We start from the raw sequence: 19,799 nt of genomic DNA, 5'->3' as shown, positions 1-19,799 counted from the left end.
AAACACAGAATCAGAGTAAAGGCAGTTTGATTATTTTATGAAGTACTTCATCCAAATGACAACAGAGGTAAATTATCTCTGTTATACAACCAAATACTTTGATCTCTTTTTGTCACAGGTCAAGAGTGAAAAATTCTTATTTCAAATTTCCTTTTCTCTAGATTCTTTATTGCATTTTAACCTTGCTACATACTACAATCTTAAAGTACTGTGTCATATTTTTCTATTAAGTTACAATAGAATGGTTATAACTAATATAACCTGTTATGTTTTGATCTTTTTGTACTTTTCCTATAAAATATACAGGGCTCACTTTTTTATAGGCTGTAGCTTTTTACTTAATAGCGAGTTAAACAAAGGAATACATATTTTGTAACAAAGGTGAAAATAAATCCAAGTATACTTACCACATGAAGAATTTTATTCTCTGTTTCATATACAGTACAATCCTAAAAATAAGAAACATATACATTAATTTTAAAAAATCAAGCATTCCTTTTAACTAATATATTTACATTGGTTAGCTCTGATGGTCAGTTACAGGGATACTTTAATTTTTGCTTAACTGTGTTTTCTAATTTTACTAATTTTAAACACACATAATAAAGGATAATATACATTGAATAGATATAAAAACAAATATTGGAAAAATTACTATAATCATTTCCTGTCTAAACTTCTACATGTGATAAATGTATTTTGTTGAAATATTTCCAACATTTCAAATACTGATTTATTATAGATTGGAACATTAAGAAAAACACTAGTACTTATTTCAATAGTCATATCAAAAATCTCAAAAATACTTTACTGCAAGATATTAAATACAGTTTTATTATGCACTTAAAATTGATATATGCTACTAATGAATATCAAGTTTATAGTTCTTGCCTAAATTTGAGTTCCTGAAATTACAAAAAAATTATTTTTAAAAATTCACCATTGTCTTTTCATCTGCAATTGCTAGACTTACAATAAGCAGTAATACAGCAAAATGATCTTTGCTTAGAAACTTCGTGTTTCTATGGTTCAGTTTACTCAAGGACTTTATAAAATGGGCATGATATTATAAGTAAACCAATAAGGATGTGTGAGAATCAAATGAGGAAATGAAATAAATGGCTTAGCACTATCTGGCATACAGTAAATGATAAAAACATTTTAAGTATGAATTATTGTTGCTCTATATCATTTAAAAATTTTAAACTAATTACTTTTATGTTAAAATATAAAGTTAACTAATTATTATTTGGCTATCTAACTTTGAAAAAAATATCCATATTCCACAACACTGCATATTTCGAGGAATGAGAATCCACGTCATTTTTTCCCCTGAATTTAATTTTGACACAAAGGAATCTTACTCAACATAGCTTTTGGTAATGCCACTTCACCACAATACCTTGTCAGAAGAAGTACATATTCTTATCGGGCCAAAAATTTTAAAGTTAAATTTGGCCTAATTCATTTCACAAACTAATAGAAATACTTAAGGATTGGGCCTTGCCATTCTGTACCAAAGGAGAAGTTTGCTGCAAACACCATCATATCTGTGTCTATATACTCATATAAAGTCAACTCTTAATAATTAACTATGAATTATGTGTACAGAGGAGCCAAGGTGTAGATAAAACATTTATATTTGGAAAGTGCATTTGTACTTACATCTGAATTTGGAAGAGTCCAATTTTACAGAATTAACTTCAAACACAATTACACTGGGAAGAGACGATTTGGGAAAAGCTGGGAAGTTGCCCAGTTTCCCCATGCTGCCTCTACAGCTAGCTTCAGCTGTAATGGATGCAAGTTTCATTAATTACCTACCTTCCTAGAATCAGAGGATATGATTAAATGTTCAAACTTCAAAGGGATTCTTCTCAAGGAAAAAAGTAAATATGATCTAAATGAATATTCTGCTAGTGATAGAATAATCACACAGAGTAACTATTTCAAGTCTCTTTAAAATATACTCTACTTGTACATCCCTAGTATGATATAAGAAAAAGAACTGTTAACCAAAATCTTATACTATTTTCAGTAACCATATTGTTGGTAGTAGTGTTGTTATTCTGTTACTGTTTTGTTGAAACTGTTGTGTGTGTTTTATAGGATGAAGCAATTGAACAGTTATATGACAGTATCATTCTATCACTCTTGGTGACATTGGTAAGTAATTTTAGCATGGGAGAAAGCAGATACATATATAAGAAGTTAAGTAAAAACCTCAGAGTCTCTTGATGTATTATGTATGTATGTATGTTTGTATGCTTCTCTTAGCTCTGTCCACTGAAAAAGCATAGAAACAATGACCAATTTAGTAATAAATGAACTCCCCACAGTTGGTGGTCTTCAAATACCATTTCCCAAGCCTTCCTGGAAAATGGCTAATACCAGATCTGGGATAGGAACTGTACAAGAGGAGCATGGATTATATTGTGATACAAGATAGAAAGAAGCTATTAAAGACTACGAGTATTGTGTCAGTAGGACTCAGAAGCCAACATGAAGAGATTCTCACTGGCCAGAGATGGAGCAATTTGAGCATCTAAAAGGATAACTGTAATGGATGGAAACAGTAAATATTACTAAATATTAAGTATATTAATATGTTTGAAGCTAAATTTTACATATACTAAATGTATCTAAATATATTTAGTAACAGTTTAATAATATTGAATATATTAAACCAATTGGATAATGTATAATAGATGTACTTTTCCTCTTGATTCAGCAAATATTAATCTTCTGTGTTAAGGATGTAAGGATGAATAAAACATGGCTTAGAGAAATGCAGTTTAAGGAGATAGGCATTCACACAAATAAGTTAAAATATGTAGAATTCTACCGTCTTCATGCAGTTTTAAGTTTCAATAACTTTAGAAGTATAAATGCCATGAAGTTACACAAATCAACATATGAAAGGTCAATTATTTAAAATTTAAAAATATTAATATATTTCTTATTAAAATTCAACAAAACCACTGTATTGGGCTATACATTGTGCAAGTCAAATTTCAAACTTTGTAAAAACTTTCATCAGCTGCTCCTCCTCAGTGACTAAAAGGATTACATTTGTGATCCTGGCCTTAGTATTATTCAAAGAATGAAGCACTGATGCATACTTGAGATGACCCCACAAGATAAAGTCTAAGGGAGCTACATCCGGTGACTAAGGTGGCCGAGTATTTCCATGGGTCTAAAAAACTGTCACATACAAATATTAAAATTAAAAACTTACCATTTGATATAAAACTAAATGATTGTAAAAGAAATTGAAATAATTAAAATTCAAATGATGTTTGTACCATATTTATATATGTGAAGTTATTAAAGCTTAAATATGCACTAAGACTTTTGGGACACCAATAATTACTATAATAAAGGCAGGATCATGGGGCTGGGGAAGTAGAGGAGGAAACAACTAACTTTGCCTTAAAAAAATCAGGAAAGGTGGCTTTTAATTGGGTCTTAGAAAAAGTAGGTCCTTTAGGCAAAGAAAATAAAGGCATTACTGCAAAAGCAATGAAAGTACACCCAAACACAGTTAAGCTACTGCAGTGATTTTTCAGATTTTACTTCTGTATACATGTGAGAATCACTCGGGGAGTGGGTTAAAATGCTGATCCCCAGGTCCATCCCCAGAAATAGAGATTCAGTAGATCCAGAGTACGGGTCCTCAAGATGATTTTGATAAAGATAATATTTTGAGAAACACGTATTCTATTTCATAGGATATCATGTGATAGAAGAATACCAAACCAAATCAAACCAAAAATGATCAAATACATAGAATCCATAAAACAGTAAACTGCTTTAAAAACAGTATCTGCTAGCTCACTCTAAACAGTTCTCAGCTTCTCAGAGCTTTGTGTTTTGGTTACACGTTCCCCCAATTTATTGATTGGTTTTTCTTTTTTCCTGCTAGTAAACTTATTTCTCTTTAAATAGCTTACTACTTTGAATACTGCTTCTACTTGTCTGTATCTCTACCTTCTTTCAGCCAGAATGCCTCTTCATTATTGAAAACCAAAGGCTTTCACAAAGGTTGAGACACAGCATAAAAAAAACAAAACAATAAAGCAGAACAACACAAAAAGCACATATTAACCTGCTGCTTTGTATTAGGGAGAAGAATAGAAACTAAATGACTATGTTCTATTTAGTTAAGCTATCATTTCTTGGAGTTCATTTTATCGTGCTAAATATTTATACAGCCCTAGGTACTTTGAGGGAGTCATCTTATCAGTAAGTTATTTTATTTCCATCAAATTGTGATTTTAAAATATTTGCTTCTGAAGTGTGGGTTTTGTTACCACTTAGGGCCAAATCTTTCCCCAAAAGGTCATACCCCCAAGTTTTAAAAATAAAATCGCACTGCATAGGGAGAAATCTCCATTTTATGAACTTATTCATACTATGAAAAGGCACACCTCTGACGTTCTAGTTATTTTTAGGTTAGGATTAAATTTAGATTTTTAAAATTGGATTTAGAGCTATGCCACTATATACTCCCAGGAATTTTCTTCAGTAGCTCATGCTGTCTTTTACTGTACATGCAAAATAACACTTGCATTTCTTCTTTATCCTTTTTACATATAATGCTTATACAAACCATGTGATGCACATTTAAATGCCCCAAATTCCTAATATGACAATATTCATAAAAAAGAGGAGTGTTTCTTCAGTTTTGATCCCTTTTTTTCTTAGCAAAATAAGATCACCCACACAGGATCATAATCAGTTACCCTTTCTGTGAAACAATGATCCAGTTGCTATACTGAGCAGAATACATTAAAAAATTCCATCAAATATTTTACCATAAATGTTGAATACTTTGTCACCTGGGGATTAGGATGCTCAGTACAAGTAATATTTCTCATCAACTGTGTATTATAGATAGTCACAAGAACAGTACAGAAGTTATTAATATTGAATACATAAAGAGAGAGTGAAGAGAAATAGTGTATATCTCTAATGTTATATACTATTCCATGGAACTTTATAACTATAAATGCTATAAATTTTCATCTGTATCTTTTTAGTACATATATTATAGTACATTTATACAAATAATATAAAAAATATTGCTTTGCTTACAATTTTTTTTTCGCATCTTCTAAATGCAATTCACTGTCAGGGACTATTGTGTGATCAAAGATAAATTAAACTTGGTCCTTGGCCATTATTTCATTATTTAGTAGAGAAGTAGGTGAAACTATTCAAATAATAATACAACGTAAACAAGATAAATGCTAACAGAAGATCCCCCTAAAAAGGAGATAAATCCTTACTTGTTAACTCTGGAATGACCTTCTGGAAGAGATGATATTTTAGCTGGTCTTAAATAGCTTTTAAATCTGGAAATTGGGGGTTCATGAGGAAAGATTGTTCCAAATTATGTGAACACACTGAACAAAGGCACAATCAGGAGTAAACAGACCAATTTGGCTAGAGTGTAAGGTATGTGGGGTGAGTGCAGTGAGAAAGAAAGCTTAGAAAAACATGTCATATTGTGGAGAGCTACTAATGATAGGCTGGAGGAATTTTGTTGTTTTAAAGGGAATAAAAGCTTTATTTTTGTATAACAATCTATTTTGAAGACCCATTCTATTAGGGTAGCAAAGACTTAACTCAGTCGATTGACAATTTCTTGTGACTTTCATTTGGGTGAGGTTGAAGTCAGGGTAGCTTACCTAGTGCCATGGTTGGTGTTAAACAGCAATGTGAATGATAAGCGTGTGTGTGTGTGTGTGTGTGTGTGTGCTGGGGGGATACAGGGGTGAGGTGGGGTGGGGTGGGAGCAGAGTTCAAACTCTATGGTCTAGCTTAACAACTCAAAAAGACATCTCTTGTTCCTTTTCTCATAGTTCCTTTCCTCTTGTTCCTTTCCTTTAGTTACAGGAGTAACTTTGGTGCCAGGTCTCAGATGGAAGAGACCTGGAAAGTTGTGTACCTTTCTAGACATACCAAGTAGACATTTCAACTCTAGGGAGGATGAATAAGTATGCTCTTGACTCTGCTACAAGGGAGGGCTCACGGATGTGTGAGTATGGGAAGTATGTGATCAAACGTATGTTTTACGAAAATGATGAGGAAGAAGGCATGGATTCGGAAGGGAGAAAGGCTGGAGGCAGGGAGGTCAGTCGGAATAATTTTTCAATAGAAAATGTGATATGTAATTAGGACTTGAATTGAGGTTATGATGGTGGAAGGGGAGATGAGGAGAGGTGGATGACATACATGTAGCCAGGAATGAGTGAACTGGGCGACGGATTCATTAGATACAGAGAATAATGGGGAGAGGAAAGTTAAACATTACCCCAGGGCTAATGGACGAATAACACTGTAGAGATGATAGGAGGAGAGAATTTAGGGAGAATAAAATAATTCTATTTTGGGCATATAAAATTAGAAGTTGCTGAGAGGACATACACAAAACTGTCCAGCAAGTAGCTGAAAAAGCTGAAGTGGATCTAGAATACAACCAGATCTGGGAAATATTTACATTAAACAGACAATTAAAGGTACAAGAAAAACAAACAACAATGAATTCATCAAAAAAGAATACGTGTAGTGAGAAGATAGCTAAGGACAAGATCAGACAATGCTTATGTTTAAGAGCCAGATGGAGGAAGAGTTAGTTGTGTGGTCAGGAGTAAATGGAGAAAGTGGTGTTACAGAGACATATCTAATACAACTTATAGTGATAATAGAGTTATAATAATATATTCTATGTCTGTGCTATCTAATTCAATAGTCATTAGACATGTGTGGCTATTAAGCACTTGAAATGTGGCTAGTGCAAATGAGGAACTGAATTTATAATTTTACTTAATTTTAATTAAATTTACATTTCAACTACTACATGCAAGGAATTCCCAGGCAGTACAGTGGTTAGGACTCTGCCCTTTCACTGCTGTGGCCCAGGTTCAATCCCTGGTCGGGGAACTAAGACCCCGCAAGACGCGAGGTGCGGCCAAAAAACCCCCCAAAATTGCCACATGCAGCTAGTGGTGACCATGTTAGACAGCAGTGCAGGTCTAGAGAAATATACTATAGTCCATCCAACAGTTGGAGAAGCCATTTACCAAGAAACAAATAACAGTAAGAGCAATATCTGGGAAGAAAACATAAAGGGATTTAATTCCCAGTCATTAACCAGATCCTTCAGTTTTTTTTCCTTCAGCAAAGGGCAGATTCCAGTCTACTATGACATCTACAGTAGCCACACAGTACAATGACACCAATTCTCTTTGTAAGGTAATATATGGAAAAGCATGAAAATGAATCCAAAGTACCCATCACATAGCTTTGTGGGCACAGAGAAAGCAGTGCCAGTGATAAAAGATTTGCAATGGATGAAAGATAAAAGTCCAAACTAAATTAAGATTCATCAGAGACAGAAAGCTGACTGAGTGTCCCGAGTACAAAGAAGAATGTCCACGGTGAATAGACAGGCATCGACATCCTTCCTGAACGTGTTATCAAAACGCCATAGTTTCATTCTAATTTCAGATAAATGTCATTGGCAAACAAGGCAGAGGTACAATAACCCCACAACTACCTCCTTGGCAATCCCTTCACTGTTGTGACTGACTCAATGACCACATACTTGTTAGTCTTTCTGATGTGATTTTGGAATGAGAAGAAGAATGTTCATGAAGGATGGTATCTGTTGAAATTTTAAAATGACCAGTTTTTAAAAGAATTGGCTAAGATTTTCATTAGGTTAAATAAGGTTACAAGTTGTAACATAAAAAGTGCAATTAACAAAGAATGGGAGGAGAATGTGTGAGTGGGCACGACCTTAGAGGCCATCCTAGTCTTTCTGTTGGTGAACATAACCATATTCTTCTGCATCTTGGATCATATTCCTCTTCAAAATACTGCTCCAGTTCTCCCCCAGGAGGTCATCTAAAATGAAACCCCATTTGACTCTCTAATCACTCTCGCCTTCCACTTGACAATGAAAGACTAATGTTCCAACAGTTGAAAGGGTGTGGAAACTAATCTTTTAGCATATAGAGACTTGGGGGTACAAGCAGAAGTGAGTCTGATTGTGTTTTTCAGCGTCTAAGTGGCTCTCCAACAAATCCAAAAACCACTGAGGCTTTTCAAGATTGAACTGTCAAAAGGCATAAAAAGTAAAAATGTCAAGTCAATGTACCATTGACTAGAAAACTCATTAGAGTGAGATTGTGATCCTGTAACTTTAATAGCTTTGTTGTGACAACTTGAAGGGGCAGTGAATGAGTTAATCCCCATTATGAACCAAGTTTGTTTATTCTGCATGTCTTGAGTCAAGACCTAAATGATTTTGAATGGCCAATCAGATAACTACTAACTGTACATATTTTATGTTTCCATCAGTAATCTATATGTTAGTCTTAGTCTTTCCCATTAGATTGTCAATATTTTCAAAGAAGGAATCTTATATTCAACTGCACTGTCTCTTTAATTTCTCAAGGTGCTCTGACACTCTATAAATAAAATGTGAATTTATCAGTTATGATTATTTTCTTCCATTAATTCTCTATTTTCATATTCCACAGTAAATATTTAACACTGGTTTTATAGGTTACATGTAAAAAATGAAACTTTTAAAGCCATATTTTTAAAACAAAACTAACTGCTATCTTAGTCTCTTCATACTATTTTGTACAAAAATAGAGTTTCACAGTTTTAAAATAACTTTAAACATGAGTTTGGTTTTAAACTTTAATCTGCATGATCTCAGCAGATATTTTCAACAAAAATAATTGGGCCTTTCTCAGCATGAAGATTCATATTATGCAAAAGATATCAAGAATTTTATATTCATTCAATGAAGCTAAAATTTCTTTGTAAGTCTCTCTAGCTTCCACATGTTCAAGTTACTTACTGTAATGACCATCTAACATATCACAATGAAAAGAAAATCTATAGGGTCTAAAATTGGGAGACAATTTTTCCCTTGTGACAAATTCAACTAAAGAGTTCAAGCAAAGATAAATACCACACCCCATTACAAATAAACATATGAATTAAACATTAATTCTTCAATTCAACATCATACACTTGGCTGCCAGAAAATAAATGGAAGTTATAGTATATGTGAAACAAATTCTAAGTATTAGTTTACAAAACTCCTTAAGCTCATGTATCTTTGTCCTTTTTATCTACTTAGAATGCACTTTCTTGGACAAAATGAAACCATTTCTTTTCAGTAACTGTGTCCAACATATGAAAAAGTGCCACTTACCTGGGCACTCAATAAATATTTATAGATCACTGATGATGATAAGATATTTAAATCCTAGACAATACTAAACTGTCCGAGTAATACTATTAGCTCAAATCTAGGCTTAACGTGGTACACCTTCACAATAGATATTACACAAAATCAGTATCCATTTAGTGTTTCCTAGTCATAACACTGAATGATTATAAGGCAGAATTTTATGCTTTGAAAAAATTCGAGAAGTCTCCCCCTCCCACCAAACCTACCACCCCATATTCCAGTAGATTATACTTAAAATACCAAGAGACACACACATGCATACAAACACACCATTGAGGGAAAATAAGAAATTCTTCAAATTCAACCTTTACCAAGCTGTTTTCTTGATATTTAAAATTTCAGCACCTAATTTTATTGTCTCTTTCCTTATATTCAAATAAACATTGTTGTCCTTAAAATTCTGGTATAATGCTATATTGGAATTTTTTAGAGATTCATTACTGTAGCAGATTTGTATTATGATTTCTAAATATATACTTTCTTTTTTTAAAGGAAAAGTAAACTTCCTGGAGCCACTGATGTTGGCCATGGATCTATGACTTACTTTGTTCAACAAAATGTGAGCCGAAGTGCTATGTCTTATTTCCACGCAGAAACTTTAAGAACCAGTACATAGTTCACCATGCTCTCTTTTCCCTCTGCCAGCAGTGTTCAAGAAGAGGCTACTCTGAGCTCTGAAGTGAAGAGGATGTGGAGAACAGCTATAGCAACCCAGGATGGACATGGAACATGACCACTGGACATGAGTATTATTAAAAGCCACTAACATTTTCAGGTTGTTAGTACAGCATAATCTAGCTTACTTTGACTGATACAATCCTCCATAAAAGAGGGAAATACAGAACACTCAAGCAAATGAAGACCTAACCAACGCAGAGTTTAATGCAGTAACTACTCTATGAATTTTACATACCATACCTCTTCATTTCAGGAAATATGAGGTGCTATATCACTCCTCACACAATGTAATTCACAATTAACCTCAGACTACATTCTGCTACCTTCATGCAAATCTAGTCTTTTCCCATCTTGTATTTTAGAGAATTTTTGCCTCATTTTTTTAAGTTTGATTCATGCTCACTTGCATAATTACTTAATTCTGACCAGTTCTTCAATCTGCCACTATCAATTACAATTTCAATCCATTATTTCACTTGTGTTAGGGCCTAATTTCATCTGAATTACCTATCTGATGTTGGTGGTTATTCTGACCCAACCCAAGAGGCCTGGGTTATTAAAAACTACTTCAGCAGCAGGGCAAAATGCCTCAGAAAACCAGTGCCTGTAACTAGTAGCTCTATATTTTCTTTGATTTGCTGCATTCATCTTATGTAAGTATGAAAATCTATGTCATAGATTTCGTGTAATGATTCAATGATATAATCCATGTAAGGCATAATATAATTCATAATAAATGCTAAAAATGTTATTATTATTCCTTCTTGTTTTAGTAACTCTAGTTCCTGCCTCTGTCTGTTGACACCACATTAGTTTCTAGCACTGGTTCTCCCCTTATTACAAATGCACAATGACCATTTTTGTTAATAACTTATATTTGATGTTTCAAAGGACAAGTCTAATCCCTTTGGATATGCATGTACGGCACAGATAGACTATGAATTGATAACTACAGTTGTAAATTCAAAACGTTAACTAGTCTCTTTTATAAAAGTGTGGGCTCTGGGTTGATATCACCTATCAATAGTTGAACCTCCTGATCCATAGTTCTCAGTCATTCATACTGTGCTGTGATGAAGTCCAGGGAATATGCATGTTTAGCAAGCTTCCCTGGGTGAATCATGGTCCATGGACCAACCATTGGTAAACACTGTTCTTGATCACATACATTTTCTTCCCATCTCACGTTCATCTCATACTAAACCAGTAAAGTGTGACTATATCACGGTTGTTATCAACTTTGGCTCCACATTAGAATCAACTGAGGCATCATTTAAAAAATACTGATTACAACCCCACCACAGAGAGTCTAATTTAATAGGTCTTGGATGGGACCCAGATATCAGTGTTTTTAAATAAAGAGTTCTTTACTTGATTCTAAGATGAGGCCAAACTTGCGAAACAATGAGCAAGAAGTATGAAAACCATGTCAAAGCACCTGGATCTGAGTCCTGGCCATGTCACTAACTGACTATGTCATGGTCCCTCTCTAAAATTCCATTTACTCATTTACAAAATTGGGATGACATCTGGTCTACCTACTTCACCTGATTATTGTGAGGAACAAATCTGATAACATGTTGTAAAAGCATTTTGCCAACCTCAAAATACTAATGATACTATCGCCTGCCTATTACACTTTATATAGCCCTTTTTTTCTTGCTAATACTTTTTAAATGTCATAAGGAATAGGATTTATCCAGATGATGTGGTTTGAGGGAGGGGTTAAAAAGATGAACAGAAGAGCCAAGGGCCAAATACATTTCAATTTTAAAAGGCAGTTCAGAATCTTTGTGGGGAGACAGGGCAGGAGAACATTTGTGCAGACAGTTTAAATGGGAGGAAACAGGAGGCCTAGTGAGATATTTAGTGGCGTGAGGAGGGCTGTGGAAAACAGTGAGACACTGAAAAGGAAATTAATAGTTATGGTATTAATAACTGCTGAATAGTGCTAGGGTAGACATTTCAAAAGGCATTAAAAACTTTGCAGATAGCACTTAAATAAGAGCAAGATACACAAGAAAATATTTGCAGAACCAGAACTAATAAAGTTACCTAATCAAACCTTTTGATTTTTCCCTTTAGGTACTTTGATAACTCCTGCTATGGCACTGCATAGTCCAGTAACATCATGTTCTATATTCCTTTAGGGCTCAGGTTTCTAAATTTGCTATCAGATCAAAATTGGAATTTTTAAGCTACAAAAGCATTCTAAATGCTACTCGGAAATGCACACATGGATTTATTTGGGGAGGGTGGGAAGCAGACTGGACAGTAATAGGAACCTTTTTTAGCTCCAAAACCAGCCCTCCCCTCCAAGCTTCTGATCCTCTCCACAATAATTCCTTTCCCCTCCCCTCCCCAGTTCACTAGCTCATTACCAGTTTCACAAGGAGACTGGTGCCATCACCACTGTCTCTCCCAACTCATCTCCCTGGAGTTACAAGCATTAAAATGAGAAGAAATAGGAAGAAGCAGCCTTAAAATTTTAAGGACTAATTTTGTATCTGTAATAATCATGATATACCTGGATTTTATCAACTCTGTTTAGTTCTCTCTCAGGTTTTCATCAGCATCAGAATCAGTTAAAGCAGCTACATTTAAAATCCTGTAACCCTTTTTTACGTGAAATTTTATGGGGAAAATTAATCCTTTCATTCTTTCAACATTTATTTGCCAGGCACTGGAGACACAGAGGTGCAAAAGGCAGACAACTTGCATTCACCACTGCAAATCTTTTCTTAAATGGATTAGTATTACTTTTGGCTTGATTCTTTAAAAAGAATCATCACAATACATTACAAATGGGAGCATATCAGGGATTCTCTTCTGAAAAACTGACCACCTACAAGGGTTAAGAATCACCTAACCCATCTTTCTACATCTGTTTCCTTATATATAATATAGCAATAATGGTAAAAGTTCTATCTTCTTGGAGTCTTTGTGAGAAAATTTTAAAAGCCTGTCAAAAGGTGAACTGCATAATAAGACAAAATATAGTAATTCAGAAGGTAGGAAGACAATGAAAGTACATTACATAAATAAGCAATAAAACTTTGGGAACAGGATGTGGTACATTTGTAAAGATGAGCATGTGTATACTGTATAAGCCAGCAATTACTCTCTTACATACATAACTAAATGTAAGTATATATCCAAATATTCATGGTCAGGAGAATGGATACACATTGGAGTATATACACACAATTAAGTATTATATGAAGTGAAAGTGAATGAACTACAGTGACTAAACAAAACATGAATGAGTTCAGAAATACATCAAGTGAAAAAAGTAATATGCAGAGTGATACTATTTTTATAAAGCACAAAGACAAGCATAACTAAATGAGATGTTTAGAAAATGTATGCAACTATTTTATGAAAAAAAAAAAAAAAAAAAACCCTGAGAAGAGGCAGGGTAATGAGATGGGGAGGAGCACAGTTATAACTAAGACAATGTTGGTAATGTTCTAGTTAGTAAATTAAATGGCCAATTTATGAGTATCTGATTATTCTTATGCTTCAAAACATATATATGACATGCATTCTTTTGTGTATATATATAATATTACATAAATTTAGAAATGTAATAGTGACAAAACAGATGTCTGAGAAACAGTATCCTGTCATTTGCTATCTAAAAGAATTTAATTAGTATACTACACCACACATCTAGTTCTTCTGTTATTATTAATGGTGATACTATCTACATCTTTAAAAGTGTTTTGGTAAGATGCTCAGATAACATGCAATATAGTCTAGGTTTGTAAAAGAATAAACCTATAAAAACAGCCTATTTCATTTTCATATAATATATAGTAAGTTTTAAAGTTATTTTTCACAAAAAAAGTGTCAGAAAGATGCTTTCCTAAAGTCTTATTATCATGTAATAATTTCGTCACTGTTCTTTACCTTTCAGTCTGAGCCTTCAGAAAATTTGCAGCTACCAATAATCATGTTTTTTTTTTAAATCAAGAATGAGGATTTCTCTTTCTCTCTGTTTGTGTATTTATATCTATTCAGATTATAATGCTATATTCTAGGCCTTCAAAGGGATACAGACATATATACACAGCATGATCTCAGCTTTGCAAATTCTATATGTTTTTTTGTTTGTTTGTTTTTTTGCGGTACGCGGGCCTCTCACTGTTGTGGCCTCTCCCGTTGCGAAGCACAGGCTCCGGACGCGCAGGCTCAGTGGCTATGGCCCAGGGGTCCAGCCGCTCCGCGGCATGTGGGATCCTCCCGGACCGGGGCACGAACCCGTGTCCCCCGCCTCGGCAGGCGGACTCCCAACCACTGCGCCACCAGGGAAGCCCTCTATATGTTTTTAGTTTTATATTTGTCTTCAGAAAAATAGTCCTCAAGCTATCTGGGTACTGTGCCTAATAGTTCTATATCTAACTCCTGATTCATTACGTTAGGATTATAAAGAAAAGTTTAAAAAGATAATGGCTTTGCTTATTCATCATCAACCGAAACAACTGAAGAAAACTTAAAGGACTGAGTATTGAACTAAAATATATTGCTTAAATATAAAATAAAAAAAACAGTATCTTTCATATTGACTTCAACAGGTATGCTAAGTAATGTAATTCATATTGTTTAAAAATTACATATAAAGTTTGTCCTCGTTTTTGGTCTGAAATGTACCAGTTTCAAATCCCAAGAGCCCAAGTCCATTTTTCAGGTCACCTAGAATGTCTGATTCAGGAAGGCTTAAACACTAACCCTGAAAATACAACAAAAATAATATTTAAAGCTGTGTTTGAGATGAATGATAGACTATCCTGGCTGAGCTTTCATATGGTTTAATACTTACTACATGAACCACAGAATATAGCCTGCCTACCCCAGTATAATTTATATCCCCATTTTAGAACTTTACATGTACTTCACTACTACTTGAATCTTAATATCCCTATTACAACACACATTCTGTAAGACTGACTATTAATTATACACTAGCCTTTTACCTTTACAAATTTTGAGTTTTCCATTTTCAACTCTAGGTTGCTTGAATATGTGGATAGGGATGGCAAATTCACAAGTAACCAAAATTAATTTCTGTATTCCATTTGAACATGGACATTTCAAAATATCATCCAGAATATGAAACATATATAGTTACCAATTTGCCTTAAATTCTAAAATCACCCGAAATTAAACCAAAATTCTTTATAAAAAATCACTCATTGTAGAAACAGGTCTTTCTTCATTGCCTCTCAGTACCAAAAGTAAGCAGAGAATTACTCCTTTAAATTTTGTGTGAAACAACAAACTAACTGAGAGAGTTTCCAAAGATCTTTTGCTATACAAGGTAACTAAAATTGCCATTTATTAAGCACCCACTAAAATGCCAGATCATGAACTCGATCAATTTCCAATATTCACATAAATTCACCTACAATAATCCAACAAGGTGGTTGGTGATCCACTTTACAAATAAAGACACAGTTATCAGAGATATGAAGTAATCTGTCCAAGTTCATACAGTTTGTAAAGAGCAGAGCCATAATGAATTCAGATCTACTTTATATCAAAGCTCACTAATCTATTTTGCCATAAAAGTTAAGAGTAAATAATATAAAGTGTCAACTAGGAAGGTAAAGGACGTAATATTCATATAGATAAAACATAATAAAGTAAAATATGATAGTACTGTCAATAAACTCATAGGCCAAATTTTCTTGCTTAAATCCTTAATAAAACACAAAAAAAATCATTTCTAAGGCTATTTTTACAAAATTGTGTAATCTTTTATTTTAATTTTTTGCTATTTATAAATACATGCCCTAACAATTTAAACCACAAATACCAGTTCAATTAAGTCCTAAAAAAGCTCTTATTTTTTCTTGGGTATTTACCTTGAGTAAATAACAACCCAATTAAGATAAAACAGGTTAAATCAAATTCAAGCAGGAATATTTTTTTAAAAGGGTTATATACTCAATATGTTCACTTACATTTTTATTTAAAAATGTATATTTAAATAATAACTCATAAATAGTTTACTTTTACTGATATGTATTTAAAATGGTGTAAAGGTAACAAAAATGAGTAGAAAGCACACACACACATAATTTAGAGGAAGATGTCCATCAAAACGAACCATTTCCACTATTGACCTTTGAAGACTATTTTTTCCATTTTCTTGAACAAAGAGTTAGAAAGGAACAAAATACATCAGACAGGTAAATATGGAAAAAAAAATCAAACAAATGAACTGTCATAAAATCAGAATAACAACTTAAGTAAAGATATTTATTAGAGGAAAGACCAAAGCAGTGGCACAGTTGTTTCTGGTGCTTAAGTTGGGATGACAGTAACTATTCTTCTTTATGGTTTTCTGTATTTTTTAAATTAATGAGTATTATTATTTTATAAACTTTTTTAAAGGACAAAAGACCTAATAACTATGCAGTAAAATTAAAAAAATTATGGCACAATACTAAATGAAAAAGACCATTTTGAAAATATATATGTGTATATGGATGAAAACAGACAAAATGGCAAGTAAAACAAGCAAAATGATAACAGGCGTTTTTTTTGGGTGGAAAGATTACAAGCAATGTTTTTTTTCTTTTCATTACTCTAAATTTTTCTATAAAGCATATTACACTGCTTTTATAATATAAAAAAATATAGAAATTAGAGGAGTATAGAGTGTGCTACATACAAACCTTTACACAGATGGCATACAACATCAATGGAACGAATACAAGCTAGGACCATAAAAGCTCTCTTTCAACATCTAAAAAAACTTCCAGTTCTCAGTGAAGATTCTCTCAGTTAAGATGTTTTGAACAGTACATGCTGTTTCTTCAAATTTTAGAGGGTGGGAAAGGAAACTGTTGACCATGCAGTAGGTAAAAAATCACATATTTAAAATAGATTGATGTTTTTAGAAAGGTTTCTAAAATTTCTCTTTTCTTTGTATTTTTTCTTCTCAAAAATTATTTATAACCATCTTAGGTGAAAGACTATTGACCCTTTTTTTTTTGTCTAACTTTAAGCTGGGAATGGTAAGGGAAAGAAGTATGTTTCAAACACTATCCAGAAAATCAGTGATACTCAAGGACATGGAAAAATGAGTCTTAAAAGGATGAAAAACGAGCAAGCCCATGAGAAAACACAAGAACATTTTATAATATATAATTTAGAAGGGACCATTTCAGGTAAGAGTATATCAGCAGAACTTGAATTTTAAAAGGAAGTCTTCATTTTACAATTGCATGTGAATCTACAACTATCTCAAAATAAAAAGTTTACTTACAAATTAAATTAAAATTTTTTTTAAATAAACAAAAAAGGAAGTTTTCACTCTGCATTTAACAGTTCAAAATCTGATTTAAAATGTTTCACATGTTGAAATTTTTCTCTCAGTATCTCCTTCACTGTATATGTAGCTGAAGAAAACTAACACCAAATGGAGAAAAAAATCTGTGTACATTTATTATTTAAAACAAACTTGTTATTCTAGTTCTTTGTATCAAGTCTTTTTCTCATCCATTTTATAATTAATAATACTTTACTTTTGTTTTTCACTTCACATTTGTGAACCATTTTTAATACATCTAATTTGATTCTCACAATAATAGATAGAATTATTTCTGTTTATAGATGGTTTGTCCAAGGTGAAATGCTCATGAAACAACAGGGCTAAGCCTCAAATCTCCCAATACTCATTGTCCCCACCCTCCGTCCCTTGCCCCAAGTATTCTAAGTTCCACCAAAGTTTCACCTTGCAAACTGATACTTTTGCACCCATTTCTTAACTAGTGACAATCTAATTAATCATTTTTTGTGTTTGAACTGGAAAAAATTTTAAATGGTGCAGTAGAATAATTTTAGGTTAAGCTGATACTCATTAGGGTAGGCATCATGGCAATTATTTCAATGCTGACAAGAAGTGCGTGGGTACCTGTCTCATTTTTCTGTTTCAGGTGCTGACAGTGCTCTAAATATCTGAAGCTTCAGTTCTTTGTGAGAATTCTTCCCATTTAAGATTTTAAAACCAGTTTCCCTTTTTTCTCAAATGTGTTATTATATCTTAGGTGGGGAAGAGGTGTTGGGGGGAAGAATCTCTTTAAAAGACTTCAACTATAACTGTCTAAACCCATCACATCTGGAAATAAGAAAAACAGATACAGTAAGATTAAATAAATTCTTCCAAACAGAGCTTGTTAAAAGAAATTTCTCTTTCTCCTCTAATGTTTGCATTACATTAAATATAAGTAGCCAATATCAAGAAGCACTTTACACTTACTTCATAGTACCACTCCTTTGTGTTAAGAAGGGAAAAGAAAAGCTATTTGTGACAGTTTATTTTTAGATATTGATCATCTCATCTTGCTCAAAGGGAATAAAAATAATTAAAGTTGAGTGAAAATAATTTGAAGTACAGCATATTTCAAAGCACAACTATCATCATAACTGTTCAGATGAGATTTCTTGAAAGCCTGGTAATAAATGCATGCCCTAGATATTTTTTTTTTAAATCTACACTTTGCTTATTCAAGTTGGCCTCTTTTACTGGCAGCTTAAGTTTAATTCTGTCTTTAGATACTGCATACAATTCCAAGTGAATGAGATGATTAGTGTGTATTTAATGGCTGAATGAGACCATTAGATGGACACTGACTGTTTGTAAACTACGTAATTTATTTTAAAATATAATAAGTATTCATCTATGCTGTGCTCTTTCATCAAACTGAAAGTAGTATTTCTTCAATGTACATAGCATTCATTTTGTTTTTCTGATAACTCAAATTCATTTTAGAAAATCTGAAAAATACAGAAACATAGTCTAAATAAACTAAAATCACCTGTAGTTTCATCATCAAGAAGCAAACACTTAACTGTTTTATTTCATCATTTTAATTACCATCCTCATTCCTATTGCCAAGATAGGGAGCAACAGACCACAGAGCCCAGAAAGACTTGGTATCAAAGATATGACATCACACAACAGTAGAAAAATAATAGATTATTTAAGAGATGATTTACAAACATTCATATCATGCCTACAATTAAGTTTCCTCTAAAAAAATATATTTTGTTAGTGTTATATAACAGCATAGTGTTTCAGAAGTTTCGTTCACTTTCATTCTAGCACTGGAAAATGGTTATCAGGATCAATATTTTTATTTTAATTAATGAATAAACTGAGATGTAAAGTGATGGGTGTCTCTGGATATCTCTGGGGTTCTTTATATGAGTAGCAGAGACAGAACTGCAGCTTTTACACTGGAGTTGAAATAAAAATAAGTAATGATTTAAGCATTTAATTCTAGATTTTTCTGGAAGAGTATAAATGAGTATGTGCTAACTACATGGGATAACTGGGGCTCAGGTCAATTTATTTTAACAAGTAAGTAATGAGCACAACATTGTTCCTGTTTTCAAGAAGATAACAGTCTAATGGAAGTCAGATAATTATGATTCACAGCAGAATATAACTGACAAGATGTAAAATGCATGTAAAGTAAGTTTAAGGGATTGCTACCTTTGCTCATACAACAAACAATTGTAGCTGATAAGTCAACAAAGGGGACAAACTGTAATCATAAAAAATAATTAATACAGAAAAAGGAACAAAGACCAGATTGGAGACATAGAAGACAAAGAGCAAGGTGGTATATTTAATTTAATCACAACCACATCAACCATGGTTGATTAAATATAAATGGTCAAAGTAGGGGGTATACAAACAATTATGAGAAATAGTAAAAGTTTCATGAGTGGGGTGGCATTTCCTAGAGGCCTTAAAGGATGGGACATAATTTTGACAGGCAGTGATAAAAAGATATATGGGACATGTTCTGAGGAGGCCTCACAA

At 33.1% G+C, this 19,799-nt stretch overlaps 1 protein-coding gene across 5 annotated transcripts in view; it reads right to left on the bottom strand.

Moving 5' to 3' along the window:
* The window catches only part of CNKSR2 (connector enhancer of kinase suppressor of Ras 2), a gene marked incomplete at both ends in the record, with an annotated part of 254,832 nt that overhangs the window by 158,039 nt on the left and 76,994 nt on the right, over positions 1–19,799 (bottom strand). For all 5 annotated transcript variants that reach the window (XM_082864886.1, XM_082864885.1, XM_082864887.1 and 2 more), the window contains one exon: positions 408–449. In XM_082864886.1, coding sequence (XP_082721012.1) covers positions 408–449 — 42 coding nt within the window. The remainder of the gene's footprint in view (positions 1–407; positions 450–19,799) is intronic.

This window comes from Leucopleurus acutus (genome assembly GCF_964270905.1).
Source record: "Leucopleurus acutus genome assembly, chromosome: X".
In the NCBI taxonomy this organism is placed as follows: Eukaryota; Metazoa; Chordata; class Mammalia; order Artiodactyla; family Delphinidae; genus Leucopleurus; species Leucopleurus acutus.
This window is presented reverse-complemented; position numbering and strand designations above follow the sequence as displayed.